Source organism: Sprattus sprattus (assembly GCF_963457725.1).
Source record: "Sprattus sprattus genome assembly, chromosome: 15".
NCBI classification, from domain to species: domain Eukaryota; kingdom Metazoa; phylum Chordata; class Actinopteri; order Clupeiformes; family Clupeidae; genus Sprattus; species Sprattus sprattus.
In genome coordinates this window covers 28,755,396-28,773,371 of record NC_137913.1, presented here as the reverse complement: position 1 = coordinate 28,773,371, position 17,976 = coordinate 28,755,396, and the positions used below count along the sequence as shown (strand labels likewise).

Below are 17,976 nucleotides of genomic sequence, written 5' to 3'. Positions count from 1 at the left end.
ATCAAACGTGAAGCTACCAGGAACCCATTATCATCCAGTGCTGTCATATTCCAGACCTGCAAACTACCTGGAGTGCCCAGTAGTACAAGGTGTTCAGTGCTCAGAGACATGGCCAAGGTAAGGGAGGCTTAAACCCGTTCACCACTGAACAAGACACATAAGTTAAGACGTCAAGACTGGGCCAAGAACTATCTGAAGACAGATTTTTTTAAAGGTGTTATGGACGGATGAGATGAGAGTGTCTCTTGACGGACCAGATGGATGGGCCCGTAGCTGGATCAGTAACGGGCACAGAGTTCCACTTTGACTCAGACGCCAGCAAGGTGGAGGTGGGGTACTGGTATGGGCTGGTATTATTAAAGATGAGCTAATTGGATCTTTTCAAGTTGAAACGAGTGAAATGGACTCAAAATCAACTCTCAAACCTACTGCAAGTTTTTAGAAGACACTTTCTTCAAGCAGTGGTGCAGGAAAAAGTCTGCATCTTTCAAAAAGATCATGATTTTTATGCAGGGCACATGCATCGAAGTACTCCACTGCGTGGCTAGCCAGTAAAGGCCTTAAAGATGAAAGAATAATACATGGCCCTGTCAAGCTAAAAAGGCACCGGATGCCAAAAAGAGCCCGGGTGACGTAATGTTGACTTTCGAACGCCTCTTGAGTGACAGTTTCTATGCCAACGTTAGCATTACGTAATCCGTTCACCACGTAGGCCGGGCGCTTATTAGCTTTAAGTCTCAGAGTCGTTCGAAAGCCATCAGCTACTTTTTAGTCGCTTAATATTGTGCCTTAACGGACACTACGCACCCGGACACTTTTTAGCTATCAGTCAGAGAGTCTCAAGAGTTGTTCGAAAGCCATCAGGTACTTTTTACACGCTTAATATTGGCTGCCGGTCTTTTGTAAGTAAGCACACATCAACAGGTTTCGCGCGCTAGCATCTATATTGCTAATAGCAATTCCTCCTTTTGTGCGACAACATTAAGCGACTAAAACGTAGCTGATGGCTTTCGAACTACTCTTGAGACTCTCTGACTGATAGCCAAAAAGTGTCGGGGTACATAGTATCCGTTTAGGCACAATATTAAGCGAATAAAAAGTTTTAGCTACACCTGCCTGCTGGTAACCTGTAAGTTAGCAATGTCCGCTAGCATGTCAAAGCTAGCAAGCCCCCGTTGTTCTTTAGTAAAATGTTGTGCAAACAATGCCCTGTTTTGTTCAAATTTAATTGTGGGTGCCGTCAGATATGTCTTAAAATCACAACACATTAAGGACTTTCTTAATTTAAGCACAACAACAGATGAATAGCTTCAAGCTAACAAGATAGCTCGTTACACTAGCACGAGCTAGCTAATGAAATGTGCTTACTTTGATACTATAACCAACTAACTAATCAACCACTTTCCTACCAAAGTCAAACATCAAGCACATGGTTGTTTTGGTTGGTTTATTGTAGGTCAAATACAAGCAAGCTGGTCTCAGGTAGCAAAGTACAATGCAAGATGCTCTGAAGTAAATCGCGTTAGGGTGACGTATTGGCGTTGGCATAGCAACTGTCACTCAAGAGTCGTTCGAAAGTTAACATTACATCACCCGGGCTCTTTTAGGCACCCGGTGCCTTTTTAGCTTGACAGCCCCCTTCCTCACATGACCTAAACCCTATTGAGAACTTGTGGAGCCTTCTTAAACAGGTGATTTTCAGTGCAGGAAAACAGTACACCACTCTGAACAGTGTCTGGGAGGCTGTGGTTGCTGCTCCACAAAACGTTGATCGTCAACAGATCAAGAAACTGACAGACTCCATGAATGGAAGGCTTATTACTGTTATTAAAAAGAAGGGTGACTTTATTGGTCACTGACTTTATTTTTTAAATGTCAGAAATGTTTATTTGTATGGTTTGAGTTGTTTGTTTATTATTCTAACTTAAACAGATGAAAATAGACCAGTGAGATGGGAAATTTGTTGTTTTTCATTTAGTTGCATAATAATTCTGCACACTCATAGTTGCCCAATAATTGTGCAGACATAGATATTCTCCTAAGAAAGCCAAAACCTCACTTTCACTTTCTTAAATATTCAGGTTTGAGATTATTGACATTTTGGATTGACCGAGAGCACTGTAGTTGTTCAATAATAAAATTAATCCTCAAAAATACAACTTGCCTAATAATTGTGCACACAGTGTATACGTTATCTGTAAGGTTGTGAGTGTAAAAATAGTCTCATCGGCGCGGAGTGCCAGATTGCGTCCTAGGTGAGGCGCACCTCATTCACAAAGTGGAGCGTCTCGCCCAGACAAGGAGTGCCAGATCGCGTCCTAGTCCTTACCTTGCAATTACGTATGACGAAAGCACGGTGGGGATAGCCCTCCCGGAAGCCATAGAGATTGCAATGAGAGCACTGTGGCGGCGGTTAAAAACATGAAAAAAAGGATACGGAACCACTGACATGGGCCCGTCATAATAGCCTGCACCTGGCCCCGTGATTACTTCGTTACGACACTGAATAGCCCAAACCTGAATGTTCTGCTATACCAAATTGTGAGAAAACTGAAAATTCAGAAAAAGTATTTCCAGTATTTTAAAAATACAAAATACATGTATTGTATTTTGTTACATTTTCTGGTAACAGTATTTTGTATTTTATTTTGATACATTTATTTGAGGGGTATTTTGTATTTTGTATCAAAATACATTTTGATGTATTTTTGCCCATCTCTGCCTATGCCTATGCGTATGCATATGTGTATGCGTTTGAGTATGCATATTCGGTGTGGGTATGCTCGTATGTGTGTGTGTGCGTGGGTGTGCATTGATATGTGTGCGTATGTGTGTGTGTTAGTGTGTGTGAGTGCGTGCACTTTGCCTGACTGTGGCCATGTTGAGACATGATGAGGAGGAGATCAATGGGCCTCCTGCCCCCAGGCATCTCTAAATGACTAACCTCTTAATTAAAGGAGCGCACAGAGGACTCCCTCCCTCCTCACACAAGCTAAGTAATTAGAAGGCTGGCCACGAGTGATGTCAGGCAACAAGAAGCACTCAGGGAGGCAAAGGACAAGGAGGACATGTTCACTGTGGGTGCGTGCCTAGTGTGAAGGAGCTGAGAGTGAGAGAGAGAGAGAGAGAGAGAGAGAAAAAGAAAGAGATAGAGGGTGAGAAAGACAGAAATAGGTGAGAAAGAAAGAAAGAGAGAGAGGGAGAGGGAGAGAGTCAGATGGGACATGTTCACTAACCCTATATATATATATACAGAGAGAGAGTGAGAGATAGAAAGAGAGAGAGACAATCTGAGTGGGCATGATTCTTATGTGGGCCACCTGGGAGGGGAGCAGTAGGGTGTTTTGGGGTGCTACGCTAACCTGAGGTAAACCTCTTAGCGGCTTCTAAGACAAAAAAAAAACAGCTAAGTGCTGGTGTGATGTCTCTCATGTCAGCCCATGATCTGCGGTTTGCCTCAAAGACAAAAAGACGCACCTCACACCAATGGAATTATGGTTGATGGTTTATCACGGGCGCAGTGCTGTGTTCCAACCATGACGGTTCCACTTCCTCTGGCCCCCTACATGAATCATTTACAGCTAGCTGACCATCAGTGCGGTCCTTCCCTGCTGTGGGTGGTAGCGGCAGCAGCTGAGCCACAGGTGCTTTCTCAGGGCAACCGCACCAGTTTGGAATTTCCTGCAAATGTTCCCCTGTTGACCATTCATAATTCTTTTCCCATGGGGCTTTGCTGTAAATCTCCCACTTCCAAAGTGAGGCTCTGGCTCCATGGCCACGCCGTGTCAGACAGGCGGAGAAGAGAGAGGGAGCTGGGACGGTGGCCCCTTGACTCCAAATACACCTGAGTTGGCTTCTTAGAAAACTTCTAGAAGCTTGGCTAGGCTTGGCTGAAACTGTAGATGAGTCGAACGTGCAGACTAGGATAGCCCTGAGGGCTTTCACCTCACCGCCTGTCAATCCAAGACTCCTGTGTTTACACACGAAACCAGCTGACGGGCAGCAGTGTGGTCCCCACACCCACACGCTGTTGTTGTTGGGCGGCCAACTTAAACGTTTTTGCGGCCACACTTTGCATTACGATGTTAGACTTCTGTGTACTTAGTACACTACTGTGCAGTGTAAAACAGTGGGAAGCACAGTGTAATACTGATACTTTAGAGTAACATAACATTAGGGTTAGGGCAAGGATCTGAGTTTGGTTTGGGGTCAGACAAGCACAGACAGCAGACACACTGTTGACTACTTTGTTCGTTGTACACAATAAAACATACAACAGAAGTGCATAACATGAGGGCTAGGGCTAGGAGTTCAGTTTAGTATAGGGTTACAGTTCAAATGCTACTTTCTACTTTCTGACTTTGTACTCAATAGTACACACTACCAGTGTAACAAGATCTGCGTTGTGTTTACATGTCTTTGGTGTTGCTCTAAAGTTTTCTTCGAATTTCCCAACCTTCTGCCATGCATGTGGATTGGGTTTGACCCACCCGTATCACCTCTTGCCAAACAGAGCAGGAGTGAAATATGAGCGCTGGCCGGGTCCTTCCGGGTCCCTTTCAGGGGGCCCTCTCTCTTTAATATCGGCCATCTGTACCTGCCAGCAGGAATTCACCCCGAGGGGAAGTCAGCCCAAAGGTCACCAAGGCCCAGTGGTGAGCTGGCTCACATCACAACAACAACCTGCTGCCAGGCAACACCGCTGACTGACAGACGAGTCAGGCGAGAGAGAGAGAGAGAGAGAGAGAGAGAGAGAGAGAGAGAGAGAGAGAGAGAGAGGGTGGGAGAACGGAGGAGGACAAAGAGTAAGATAAACAGGGAAAGAGAGAGAGAAAGTAAGTAACTGAAAAGACAGAAAGAGAATACAAGACAGAAAGATTAACAGAGAAGAGGGAGCTAAAGAGATTGACAAATGACAGAGAGAAAGAAAGAGAGGATATGGCAACAGCCTCAGGATCTTCAGGGAAATGCTGTAACAACCATTCACACACTTGTAGCCATAGGCCATAGACGCGCAAACACACACACACCCACACACGCACAAACACACACACATACACACACACTCACATGCACAGAAATAGACACACACTGACAAACACAAACTGACATGCCCACACACTAGCGACATGGCAATCGCCATCCCATAGTGGGCTTCTAAACACGCTAATGAGTCTGCTAATAAAATCGAGGCGATCTGTCAAACTCCCATTCTTCTTGGAGCGATAATACACTAGGCATGAGGGAGTCCATGGAGTAGTGAGCTGCTGGGAGTTAGTCTTGGGCAGAGCACACAGAACAGCATTGTAAGAAGCCTCAATTCCCATCTTCAGTGTGACTGCTTGTTTTCTCTATGCCTCATTCAGATGAGTCACACACACACACACACACACACACACACACACACACACACACACACACACACACACACACACACACACACACACACACACACACATACAAAAACACACACACACACGCACACACACATTGACAGAGACAGACAGGCACACAGACACACATAAACACAGACACACACACACACACACACACACACACACACACACACACACACACGTGGGGTCAGGGAGTGACTCCATGACGGGGGCTCTGTGGAGAGGTTAGAAAGGTCAGCGATCTGTGTGGGTCAGCAGCGGCTCTGTTTGAAGTGGAGGGAGAGCTGTCCCAGGTCAGTGGTCTGTTTTAGGATTACCAAATTACAGGGAGCTCTCTCCCTCCTTCTCTTTCCCCTTTCTCTCTCTCTCTCCCTCTTTCTCTTTCCCTCTCTTCCTTTCCTCAAGTTTCCGCTGTCAGCCTCAAACATCAAAGTCGTTTTCCTTTTTTTTTTTTTTTTTTTTTTTACAATTCTGGGAATTAAATCCTCATAGAATCTCTCAAAGAAGAGCACAGACCTCCAGTTCTGTTTGTTAGTGTGTTCGTCTTCTCTTTTACTTCTGTCATGTTTGTGGACTAGACAGCCTAGCCATTTAACCAGTCAGGAATGGTCTGGACATTAAAGAGAGAGAGAGAGAGAGAGAAAGGGAGAGAGAGAGAGAGAAGGAAAGATAGAGCATGAAAAGGAGAGAGAGAAAGAAAGAGAAGGAATGTGTGTGTTAAAGGCCACCTGTCTCAGTGTTACCTGAGGCCCACAGTTCAGTGCTCTGCAGTTGAGCGGCCTGACTAAAGAGAGCTGAGTCACTGAAGGGACATGCACTCACACACACAAACACACACACACACACATACACACACACACACACACACACACACACACACACACACACACACACACACACACACACACACACACTCAGAGCCAACCAAAGAAGACAACACCAGTGACTGGTGACAGCTGCTGTCATGACCACGGCACATGGATGTGAGGTTGAGGACGTGTAGCCCCTGGTGCTTGTGTGTGTTTGTGTGTACATGCTCGTGCGTGAGCATGTCGATGTGTGCATGCTGGTGTGTGTATGTGTGTGTGCGTGTGTGTGTATGTGTGTGCGTGCGTGCATGTGTGTGTGTGTGTGTGTGTGTGTGTTTGTTGGTCTGTGTGTGTTTTTATGTTTGTATCAGAAAGTGTGTTTAACCATGTGTGTGTGTATAACCATGTGTGTGTGTGTGTGTGTGTGTGTGTGTGTGTGTGAGGTCAGGTGAGGGTGTGTGGTAGGGACATTCACGGCCTTGTGGGCTGCGTCCCTCTGAATCAGTCTCTCCTGTGCACCCCCGCAGGCAGGCCTGTGGCACTGCACTCCCACTTGGCTCTCAGGCACACCACCTCCTCACTTGTCATTCACTTGATTTCAGGACAGAGAGGAAGGAAGGGAGGGTTGACGACGAGAAAAAAGAAAACGAGGAAAGACTGACGGATAAAAGAAAGAATCTCATCTGCACAGTTTCACCTCTCTAACAAAAGGACACACTGTGTGTGTGTGTGTGTGTGTGTGTCCCTGTGTGTGTGTGTGTGTGTGTGTGTGTGTGTGTGTGTGTGTGTGTGTGTGTGTGTGTTTGTGTGTGCGTGTTTGTGTGTTTGTGTGTATGTGTGTGCATGTGAGAGAGTGTCTTAGTGTGTGTGTGTATGTGGTTATGTGTGTGCGTATGCGATACAACATTCCTCTGCTAGGCAACAGCCTCGGGGCACCTCCCCTGCCTGGCAGCGGCCCCTGAGCTGGGCACCCACGGCGGGCGCTGCCAGGAAGGACAAGGGGCAGCGGGGGACTGGCTGCCAGCAGCACGCTTCCCGGCAGTCACACTGGGCCGGGCTGGAGCGGGTCCAGAGCAGACAGCCCCGGCTCTAATTAGAAGCCTCATTCAGACGACATCAGAGCCAGCCCCGCGCCAGGCTCACACACATGGCACAGCACTTGGGAACGGACCCCAGCCGGCACTGGCCCGGGTCTGAGGAGTTTACTGTTACCAGGAGTTCACTGTTTATCTATTTTATCATATGTATCATTCTATTTTCTACTGTGCCAATGTGGCAGGCCAAAATGACCAGGTGAAAAGTGTATTGTGACTGATGATGAACTACATGGCGAACGGACCAGCCCCTGTTCACAGGCAGGTACCGAGAGGACAGGTGAGGACAGGTGAGTTAAAGACAGGTGAGCTGAGGACAAACCCCCTCAGGTGGACTAAGGTATATGAGAAGCCCAAAACTTCTCATGAAAACAAATCTACAAAAGGCAATAAGAATGGATCAAACAGCAGCGCACCTACTTTTACCAAAACAAGCAGCTCTGAGTGCGTGTGTGTGTGTGTGTTCTCAAGAGTGTGTTCTGTCACCTTATAGCTCTGTTTTGGAGCGAAAAAAGAAACAAGAGAACAGAAAGAGTGTGAAGAAACACGTGGATTGTTGGACGCACAATGGTGTGGCAGGTTTGATTTTCCTTCCTGCCGGCCCTCAGGGTGAAAGATGGCACAGCAAACAGGCAGGTTGTTATTGGGTCGGGGAGATGAAGCGGCCTCACTCCATTAAAGAGCCATCTGCACAGTGTGTGTGTGTGTGTGTGTGTGTGTGTGTGTGTGTGTGTGTGTGTGTGTGTGTGTGTGTGCAAGCGTCTCAGACAAGGAGAGGGATGGCTTTCACACTCAGCATATCCCCCTGCTGGGAAGCCAGACCAACCACAGCCCACACACACATACATGTAGACACACACACACACACATACATGTAGACACACACACACACACACACACACACACACACAAACACAAACACATACACACACACACACAAACACACACACACACTCACATAAGCACACAATACACGACGGCAACACTGCAACAATGGCTGGCCTCAATTATGCTTTTAGATTAAAAAAAGGGGGGAAATCAGCTTAGCCTAATGGAGGGGAGCAGTGGTGGAGCGAGAGGTGAGGAGGGCGCAGACTGATCACAGATCAGAGCCTAATGGAGGGGAGCAGTGGTGGAGCGAGAGGTGAGGAGGGCGCAGACTGATCACAGATCAGAGCCTAATGGAGGGGAGCAGTGGTGGAGCGAGAGGTGAGGAGGGCGCAGACTGATCACAGATCAGAGCCTAATGGAGGGGAGCAGTGGTGGAGCGAGAGGTGAGGAGGGCGCAGACTGATCACAGATCAGAGCCTAATGGAGGGGAGCAGTGGTGGAGCGAGAGGTGAGGAGGGCGCAGACTGATCACAGATCAGAGCCACAGATAATGGGGATTCGTTTTTGGGGGGGTGGGGGTTTCCTGTCCAGGCATTCATGGCTAAAAGGCAACTTGTTTGAAGTAGGTCAGTTGTGTCTGACGTGGGATTCGGGGGGCTAAGTGCTTCTTTGGGAGCTTGGGGCTCGGACAGGAGCGGAGGGAGATGTGGGTGCTGCGGGTGGAGGAGGTCTGTGCACAGAAGGGTGGAGGCGCCCCCCCGCCTCCTGATCCCCTGCTTCCACCCACTGAGCAGTGTTGTTCTAAGTTGGGGCTCAACTGGTGGAGAGGCTGGCACAGCAGGGCTCATGGGTTTGATATCCAGGAAGCACCCATCCACATGAAAACGCTGAAACGCAGCGTCCCTAGACTCCCTTAGCTTCTCCTGTTGTAGTATGAACTAGCAAACCACTCACATAGCCATGAATACATGCATAAAGTTCTGCTAAAATGTATCTCAAACTATCCCCAAATAAAATGTTTCCTATAAAATAGTGTTTCATAATGACGGTGAGGAAGATGACAGAAGGTGGGGATTATGAAGATCCTGGCCTTTCTCTGTCAGTACCAGTCAAAAAATCAGTCAACTGATGGATCTCAGACAGCCTATTAAAGGTACAGTGTGAGAAACACAGGGATGTTTGCCAGTAGCTGTCAATTTGTGTGTGGCCCTGCGTGATTAGCAAGAGGCAAGTGTGTGTGTGTGTGTGTGTGTGTGTGTGTGTGTGTGTGTGTGTGTGTGTGTGTGTGAGGAGAGGCGTCTGTCTGACTGTGTCGCTGATCGGATTTCAGAAAAAGCCGACTCGACTCTTGACTCGGGGCCAAGCCGGTAGAGAACACAGAGAGACGTAGAACAACACAGAGTAAAGTACAGATGAATAGAGCAAGAACACACACACACATACTCACTTAAACACACAGACACACACCCATATAAATGCCAACACCGGCATACAGTATACAGCATTTATAGACAGTCACACACACACACATAGACACACACCTACTGAGATCAACACCTGCCCACACACACACACACACACACACACATACCCACACACACAAACACCCCAACACATGCACACACACACACACACACACACACACACACACACACACACACACACACACACACTCACAACGGTGCACACTCACACACCATGAACAGCCAATGCAAAGTGACAGACAGCTTCTAGGCATTTAAACAAGCCTGAACAGGGCATGATAAGAGGTGGGCGTAATTAGCTTTTTTACATAACGATAATGACTCTGTAAAAAGCACAGGATCCATAAAAAGTTTAATAATTCATGAGGTGTGTGTGTGTGTGTGTGTGTGTGTGTGTGTGTATGTGTGTGTGTTCATGTGTGTACTCACTCTGACAGGTGGGAATGTCGCAGTACTTCCAGTAGATTCCGTCTTCATGGTCTGCAATGTAGCACCAGGGTCGAACATCACCATCCGGGTTCCTTTAAGAAAGCAAGAGAGAGAGAGAAAAGAGAGAAAGCAAGAGAGGGAGAGAGAGAGAGTGAGAGAGATTTAAAACCATTTAATTAAAACCATTACAAATAAAAACAATCCATATCATGTCAATTGTCATCAATGGACAGAAGTGCCTGTCACACACCACACTGTTCCTCGTATAAAGAGCCATGATGTGTTTGCTGGTAGAGTGCACATTCCATAGCTCCCCATGACTCAAGCTAGAACCCAATCTGAACTTAAACAAGGGCCTCGAACACCCGCCATGTTTCCTGCCCTCATAGGAAGAGGAGAGCTATAGAACATCCTCCATGATTGACAGGACTCATCAAGAGACAAAGAGAATGACACAGAGAAACATTGGCAGAGAGAGAGACAGAAAGAGAGAGAGAGAGACTCATGGTGAAGAAGAAGAAGAAGAAGAAAAAAAAGAAGAAGGAGAAAGAAAAACACCTCCAGCCTGTCAGCGAGACTAAAGTGCCAGCTTATGAACTGTCAGTCAGAGAGGAAAAGAAGAGAGGAGAGAGAATAAGAGAGGAGAGGAGCCTGTCCTCCTATTCCTCCCCCCTCTCTCTCTCTCTCTCTCTCTCTCTCTGTCCCCCCCCCCCCCCCCCCCCTTTATCTCCTGTGTGCTGGTCGTCGTCCCCTGGGGGCTGAGGCAAGGCCTGTCCACCTCAGCACTCACACTCACACTGGGCTTAGTGCTTAGGGCTTTGTCCTGCTGCAGACAGGGACCTGCCGAGCCTAGCTCCTTTGTGTGGGAGAGGGAGGGAGAGAGAAAGAGAGGAGGGAGAGAGAGAGAGAGAGAGAGAGTGGAAGAGTACGAGAGACAGAGAGGTGGGAAAAGAGATGGAGAGAGAGGGTTGAGAAGGGGAGAAAAGGAGAATTAGAGAAACAGGATAAAAGAGAGAGAGAAATGAGAGGGACAGGGAATAGAAAGGGAGGAGAAAGAGCTTTGAGCTTAGCTACCTTTTAACCTCTTATGTCTCCTACTCCCTGAAAAGGAGCAGGCTATTGATTTCCAGCGGAGCTGCAGGGTCTGACAGGGCCAAATATTTAAACAGAGGACGAGAGTGTCGGAGTCTGAAGCTCCTCCAACCTCACCCGCCCACTCCTTTCTCCTTCCCTCTCTCTCTCTCTCTCTCTCTCTCTCTCTCTCCGTGGGCTGAGAGAAGGGTGTCCCCGTCAGGGGTATCCTCTAATAACCTGAAACCCCATTGTTCTTTTTCACTGCGGCTGAATAACAGGGCACTTGCCCCCCTTGGTGATACCTGATGACGGCCCATTGTGCGGGGAGATCTGAAGGGCGTTTCCATCTCTTTTCTTCTTCTATCAAAAACACTTTCCACACTCACTTCATCTCTTTCACAACAGAGAGGCATATTGATCGAGACGGCCTTTTTTATCAAGAGGAAAAAAAGACAGGGAACCTTAACCTTGGGATGAGACTGACTTAACCACTCAGAGGCTTTTTTTCTTAATTCTGTTGGAGGAGAAAAATAATATCCAGTTTATTGTAACATACCCCCCCACTCCCACTCACACACACACACACTCGCACACTCGCACACGCACACGCACACGCACACGCACACGCACACGCACACGCACACGCACACGCACACGCACACGCACACACTTGGCTAAATCAGAGACATTTCCTTTTGGAACGCTGGTAAAGAGGGACAGGGAGAGAGCGTGTTCTGCACTTGCGGCGTTTCTGGCTGGATGTTCATGCCAACTGACGGGCGGTTTGTTTGTGCTTTACGTGCAGCTTTGAATAATTCAGGCCAGCCCCTCGTCTGACGCCTGTTTGGAAGGTCTCTCCTAGAGGGTTCACTCGCAGCACCGCTTGGGTTCAAAAGGTCATCACCATAACAACAGGGAGATTAAATAAATAGTACTCACAGATGAACATGAGCACACACGGTCTCTTTCTCTCTCACACACACACACACACACACACAGACACACACCCACACACACATACACACACACACAGACACACTCTCTTTTTCACATACGTACACTCTCTCACCCCTCAAATCACATATCGCATATGCTGTCAAGCCTCACAGGTTTATCTGATACACACACACACACACACACTGCTGACGAGAATGATCACCTTGAAGCTCGAGCGCTAATTCATCTCCTCGTTTTTGGGAGCTAATCGCTCCCCCAAGGGTCAAAAGTAAATTACTGCCACTGTGCAACATGAGAGGAACGACCCCGCACCCCCACCCCCACCCCACTCACCCAACCCCTGGAGCCCCAACACTGGGCGTCTTTGATCAACAAACTGTCCGGTGGAGGATCCCCAACAGCCGCACTGGGCCCAGGGGCCACTCATGCTGTCTCCTGTCATGCGTTACCCATGCAACCCAAAGGCCCCGCCACCGTCTCAGGCTCTCAGACTGCCCAGACATGAAGGCAACGAGGCAGGGAGAGGCATGAAGGTGGGAGACGGAATGATAGAAAGGTAGAGAGAGAGAGGGAGAGGGAGAGAGAGAGAGGCCATAAAACGACAAATCCCTGTAGAAATTCCAATTTGAATCTGGCTCAAACTTTTTGAATCAGTAATTGAGCCAATTGCCCTTTATGGCAGTGAGGTGTGGGGTCCACTTACAAATCAGGAATTCAACAAATGGGGAAAGCATCCAATTGAGACCTTGCATGCTGAGTTCTGCAAAAGCATTTTAAAAGTTCACAGATGTGCCATACACAATGCATGCAGGGCAGACTTAGGCCAATATCCATTGATTACAAAAATACTGAAAAGGGCAATCAAATTTTGGAAGCACTTAAAAAGCAGTGACCCCCAACTCCCATCATTATAAAGCCCTGCAATACCAAGAGTTGAGCAAAGATACATGTCCCCTCACTCAGCTGGTCCTGAGCCTGAGCTCTTCAGATCCTCACACACACACTAACCCCCTACTAACACCTCAGGATCAGAACAGAAAGGCACCTGAAATTAGGATAAGCCAAATTGGAAAAACAATTAAGCAAAATGACATAACCCATTGGGAAACACAAACAAAGACACAAAGTAAAATGCAATTCTATCTGGCCCTAAACAGAAACTATACTTTAGCACCCTATTTGACCCTGATCAGAGACAAAAATCTGAGAACCACGTTGACAAAGTACAGACTCAGTGAACACAGCCTGGCCATAGAGGTGGGTAGGCACAGGCAAACCTGGCTGCCCAGGGAAAACAGACTCTGCCCCCATTGCGAACAAGGAACAGTAGAGACAGAGCTGCACTTCCTGACGCAGTGCACACAATATAAGGACATAAGACAAAAATATTTTTAAAAGATTGGTGAGGTCCTCCCTGAGTTCCTGCTGGCGAGCAGTGAGGAGAGGCTTACATACCTCACTGGAGAGAATGAGCAGTGCCTTGTCCTAGCTGCACAATATGTATCATCCTGCCATAAACTGAGGGACAGCCCATAAATTAATCAAATTCATGTATGTTCATGTCTGTTGTTGTGTTTATCCCCTGATGATAATTAATATGTATTATTGTTCCCACTTCTCCCTTTCCCCTTCTGATGAACCCTATGTATAGATATATGTATTGTTTATGTCATCACTTATATGTATTGTTTATGTAATCATTTTTATATATCCAAACCAAATGCTTTGGCAATACTGTAGAACGTTATGGCCATGCCAATAAAGCTTCTTTTGAATTTGAATTTGAATTTGAGAGGGAGAGAGAGAGAGAGAGAGGGAGAGAGAGAAAGCCAGAGGGGAGGGGTAGAGAGAAAGAGAGTGATACTAAAAAAGTGATACTGTATATGCAGGGCATTGATTCTAAAAGACCTTTAGAACCTTAAACATTCAAATCACTCCTGAATCTTTGAAACCCTCAAAAAAAAAAAATGTATAGAGTATACATGCATGTGTATTTGTGTGTACTTGTTTGCATGTTCATGTGATTGAACGTGTGTGTGTGTACACGGTTTTGTGTGTGTGTGAATGTACATTATCTGTGAGCAGGTACAAGCTAATGTTAGACCGTGTATGTGTGCTTAAGCGTAGTTCTCTTTGCACATATGGGACTCCTGGCTAACTCCCCCTCAGACTTTCACCCTCTCACGGCCACTCATGGCCAGCCCACTCAAACACCCTGTAACACAGGATGGCATTTTAATGGCACTTTTAGCGGCATCGTCCCGCGCCAACCCCACCGGCTGGTCATCACCGCCGCTGAGAGCCATCTGAAACTTCACACAAGCAGCTGTGTGTGGACCTGGCGTCCCTTCAAAGGCTCCCCCTCCGACTCTAATAACCATTCTCTAGGGTTCCTCTGATCATAAAATGTATGATTAACTTTCAGAAAATCTATAAAAGCACATGCTTCAGTAATACCTCAGCGTGAAATATGTGTGAAACCTGTGAGGAGGAGAGAAAGGGAAAAAAACGCAAGGGGCTCCACGGAACATGCAGGGCCAAACACCCTAACCAAAGGAACTCCTCACACCACGCCTCGGGGTCACAGCAGCCGGTGTGCGCTCGCCGGGCGGATCAGTGGCCGACGTGAAAGTGAGCGGCCCACAAGAAGCATAATCTGCGGGAATGTTGAGGTTTTCACTCTTCATTCTCTCTGTTTTCTCTCTCTCTCCTTCTCTCTCTGTCTCTCTTTCTCTCTCCATTCTCTCTCTGTCTCTCTTTCTCTCTCCATTCTCTCTCTGTTTTATCTCTCTCTCTCATTCTCTCTCTCTGTCTCCTTCTCTCTCTCTCTCTCTCTCCCTCCTTCTATCTCTCTCTGTCTCTCTGATGTAATGGCATTTTCATTTCTGGCTTGTGTTTTCCTATGAGGTTTTTATGTCAGTGAATTACAGGACATCATTTCTTGGCTTGAGTGACACATGTCCATGCAAACTACTACTAGGACAAGTACAGTCCTTGTGATTCACAAGATAATAATCTTTATTTTTTTCCTTGAAACTAGAGAGAATACTTCACTGTAATGAGAGGGTCCCTGCATTGGGAATACCGGGAACTAACCCCCTTAAAGTATAATAATGTGCAAACCAGCCCCTCAATTGTATATGAATCCTTGTACTATATGTTTAATATTTCCCTGTAAGTCTAAAAAAAATATTCCCTAGAAATAAGGATTTCTGCTTGGCTGTTTCAGTGTTCTTTTAGCCTAATAAAGGTCTATTGGTGAAGAATCACGACCACATTTACCTCGTACTCACAGCTTTGCAAAGAGAAGGAAAAGAAGACGAGGACCGCAGGCATACCCACTGAATCTGAGGTCATATGCACACCAAGTCTAGGGCCTCCGAATCGGATTTACTTTTCACACCAATCGAATCTTTTAATTTCGTAAATACGGAGGCTGGCAACGAGAGATTTGCGTAAAAACGGAGCCACCAGATTGTGTTGAACGGGCTGTAGTACATACCTCACGCCTGTGGGTGGCGCTTTACACAACTGAAAAAAACGTGAAAAACCTAGAAGAAGAGTCTAAAAAGCACGAGGATAAACACATTACACAAGACATTCAAGCTCCAATTAACAACATTACATTATGATGGTTAATAAAATCAGTGGTTAGACTAAAGGATATGCGAAAATGAATATTTTTTTCTATTGATAATAAAGAGTTTGGAACAGTACAACATGACATGTCTGTCATCCCATTTCCCATGATGCTTTGCTCCGTCCATTTTACATACATTTATGAATAAAAAAGCAAATTAAATCGCTGGCCAATTTATATTTGTGGTCATGAAAGTTATGTTACGTCTGAATAAGAAGAATTAGATAAAGATAGGAGGCTAGTCAAAAATCAGAAGACTGGGTTAATGTTAGTGAGTTCGAGGCCCACCACGAGTGAGATTTTGAGGGAGAACAAGTTGTATATATAGTGGTTGGAGATCGCGAAAAGATCACGGGGGCAATGACGTCATCAGGTTGCGTGAAACCGTGCATACGAACACCAGCCCCCGTACCGATTCAAATCTACTCACTTTCTACCCCAGACTGCGATCGTTGCGGAAACCGTGTGCGGATAGAGAGTGTTCGTCTTTATGATAGGGCTATTGGTATTATGAACAGATCGGATGCAAACAAACTAGACTTCGTGTGCACGACGCTTAAGCAGGTGTTGTACATCTACCCGAACACCCCCATCACACGGCCGGTTCCAGTTAAGATGTCCCAGCCCCCAGAAGAAGAAGCTCCTCCATACACAGCATATGTCTCACAATAGCATTATAAGTACAAGACCATACCCATAATATCACATTCAGCCACTGTACTAGATCTTAAACATGTTTGTGCCCCCATCTGGTTCATCTCAGCCGTTCCCGGCTGCAGGCACTCAGAGCCGTACCCCACCCTTGGATATAACTTTGGTGAAATGGTGGTGCCGGTGACATCTGAAGTTCCACAATAACTGCAGAGCCCCTATGGAAACTCCACAGGCCGCCTGGAAATGGGGAGTGACACTGCATTCTTGTGTCAAACATGGGGTTTCTATGTCTGTGTGTGTGTGTGAGTGTGTGTGTGTGTGCATGTGTGTGCGTGTGTGTGTGTGTGTAGGAGTGGGAGTGGGAGGCAGAGCATGTTAAAACAAGCCACTGCCTAAATGTGTGTGTGTGTGTGTGTGTGTGTATGTGTGTATGTGTGTGTGTGTGTGTGTGTGTGTGTGTGTGTGTGTGTGTGTGTGTGTGTGTGTGTGTGGGTGTTTGCTCATACATTTTGTTCATAAATGTGTGTGTGTGTGTGTTTGTGTGTGTGAGTGTGTGTGTGAGTGTGTGTGTGTGTGTGTGTGTGTCTGTGTGTCTGTGTGTTTGTGTGTGTGAGCGTGTACATTTGTGTGTGTGTATGTGTGTATGTGTGTGTATCGTGTGTGTGTGTGTGTGTGTGTGTGTGTTTGCATGTTTTGCAGCATGTGCTCATAAATATGTGTGTGTATGTCTGTGTCTGTGTGTGTGTGTGTGTATGTATGTATGTGTGTGTGGATGTGTGTAGATGTGTGTGTGTGTGTGCGGTGTGTGTGTGTGTGTGTGTGTGTGTGTGTGTGTGTGTGTGTGCATGTGTTTGTTTGTGTGTGTCTGTGTATATGCCTGCATGTGTGTGTGTGTGTGTGTGTGTGTGTGTGCGCTTGTGTTAAAGTCTGTGAGCACCGTGCGTAAATAGCAACACACAGGTCTCTCGACCTTTTCCACTGCGGTATCTTTGCTCTTAGTGTGGGAATTACTGCCTGACCCCCCCTGCCTGCACTTCCCCCGTGTTTTGGGTTTGTTGTTTTACGGTGCGCCGTAAAGATGAAATGTAGGGGCCATTAGCCCCCTCTCACAACACTGGCCCTTCTGCCTTTCATGTGAGCTCACTGTGTGCAAGAGCCAACAATGGGATGCACTGCCAGGTTACTCAGAATGTTCAGCACACACACACACACACACACACTCACACACGCGCAGATATATACACACACACACACAAACATACACATACACACGTTCACATACATGCACACATAACACATACACACACATGACATGTGCAAACACACAGACCCACACAGGCTCACACACATACATGCCCGCACACACACATGCACACACACGCAAACACACATACGGCGAGGCTCGCACAAGTATATATACACACACACTAAAATATTCTCCATCTCGCTCTCCAAACCATCTGCATCTGATTGTGTGCTTGAAAACATCTGTTCATCTGGACAAAAACTATCCACCTGTACCTCCTTCACTGACATATTGCTATGGCACGTAACCACCCTGAGCCTCTAACCTCTGATGTGGAGGGATATTATCACTCTTTCACTCTA

General features: G+C 46.7%; 1 protein-coding gene across 1 annotated transcript in view; it reads right to left on the bottom strand.

Moving 5' to 3' along the window:
- The window catches only part of kremen1 (kringle containing transmembrane protein 1), a gene marked incomplete at both ends in the record, with an annotated part of 63,947 nt that overhangs the window by 12,505 nt on the left and 33,466 nt on the right, over positions 1-17,976 (bottom strand). Inside the window, one exon of the mRNA XM_080852464.1 lies at positions 10,044-10,135. Coding sequence (XP_080708590.1) covers positions 10,044-10,135 — 92 coding nt within the window. The remainder of the gene's footprint in view (positions 1-10,043; positions 10,136-17,976) is intronic.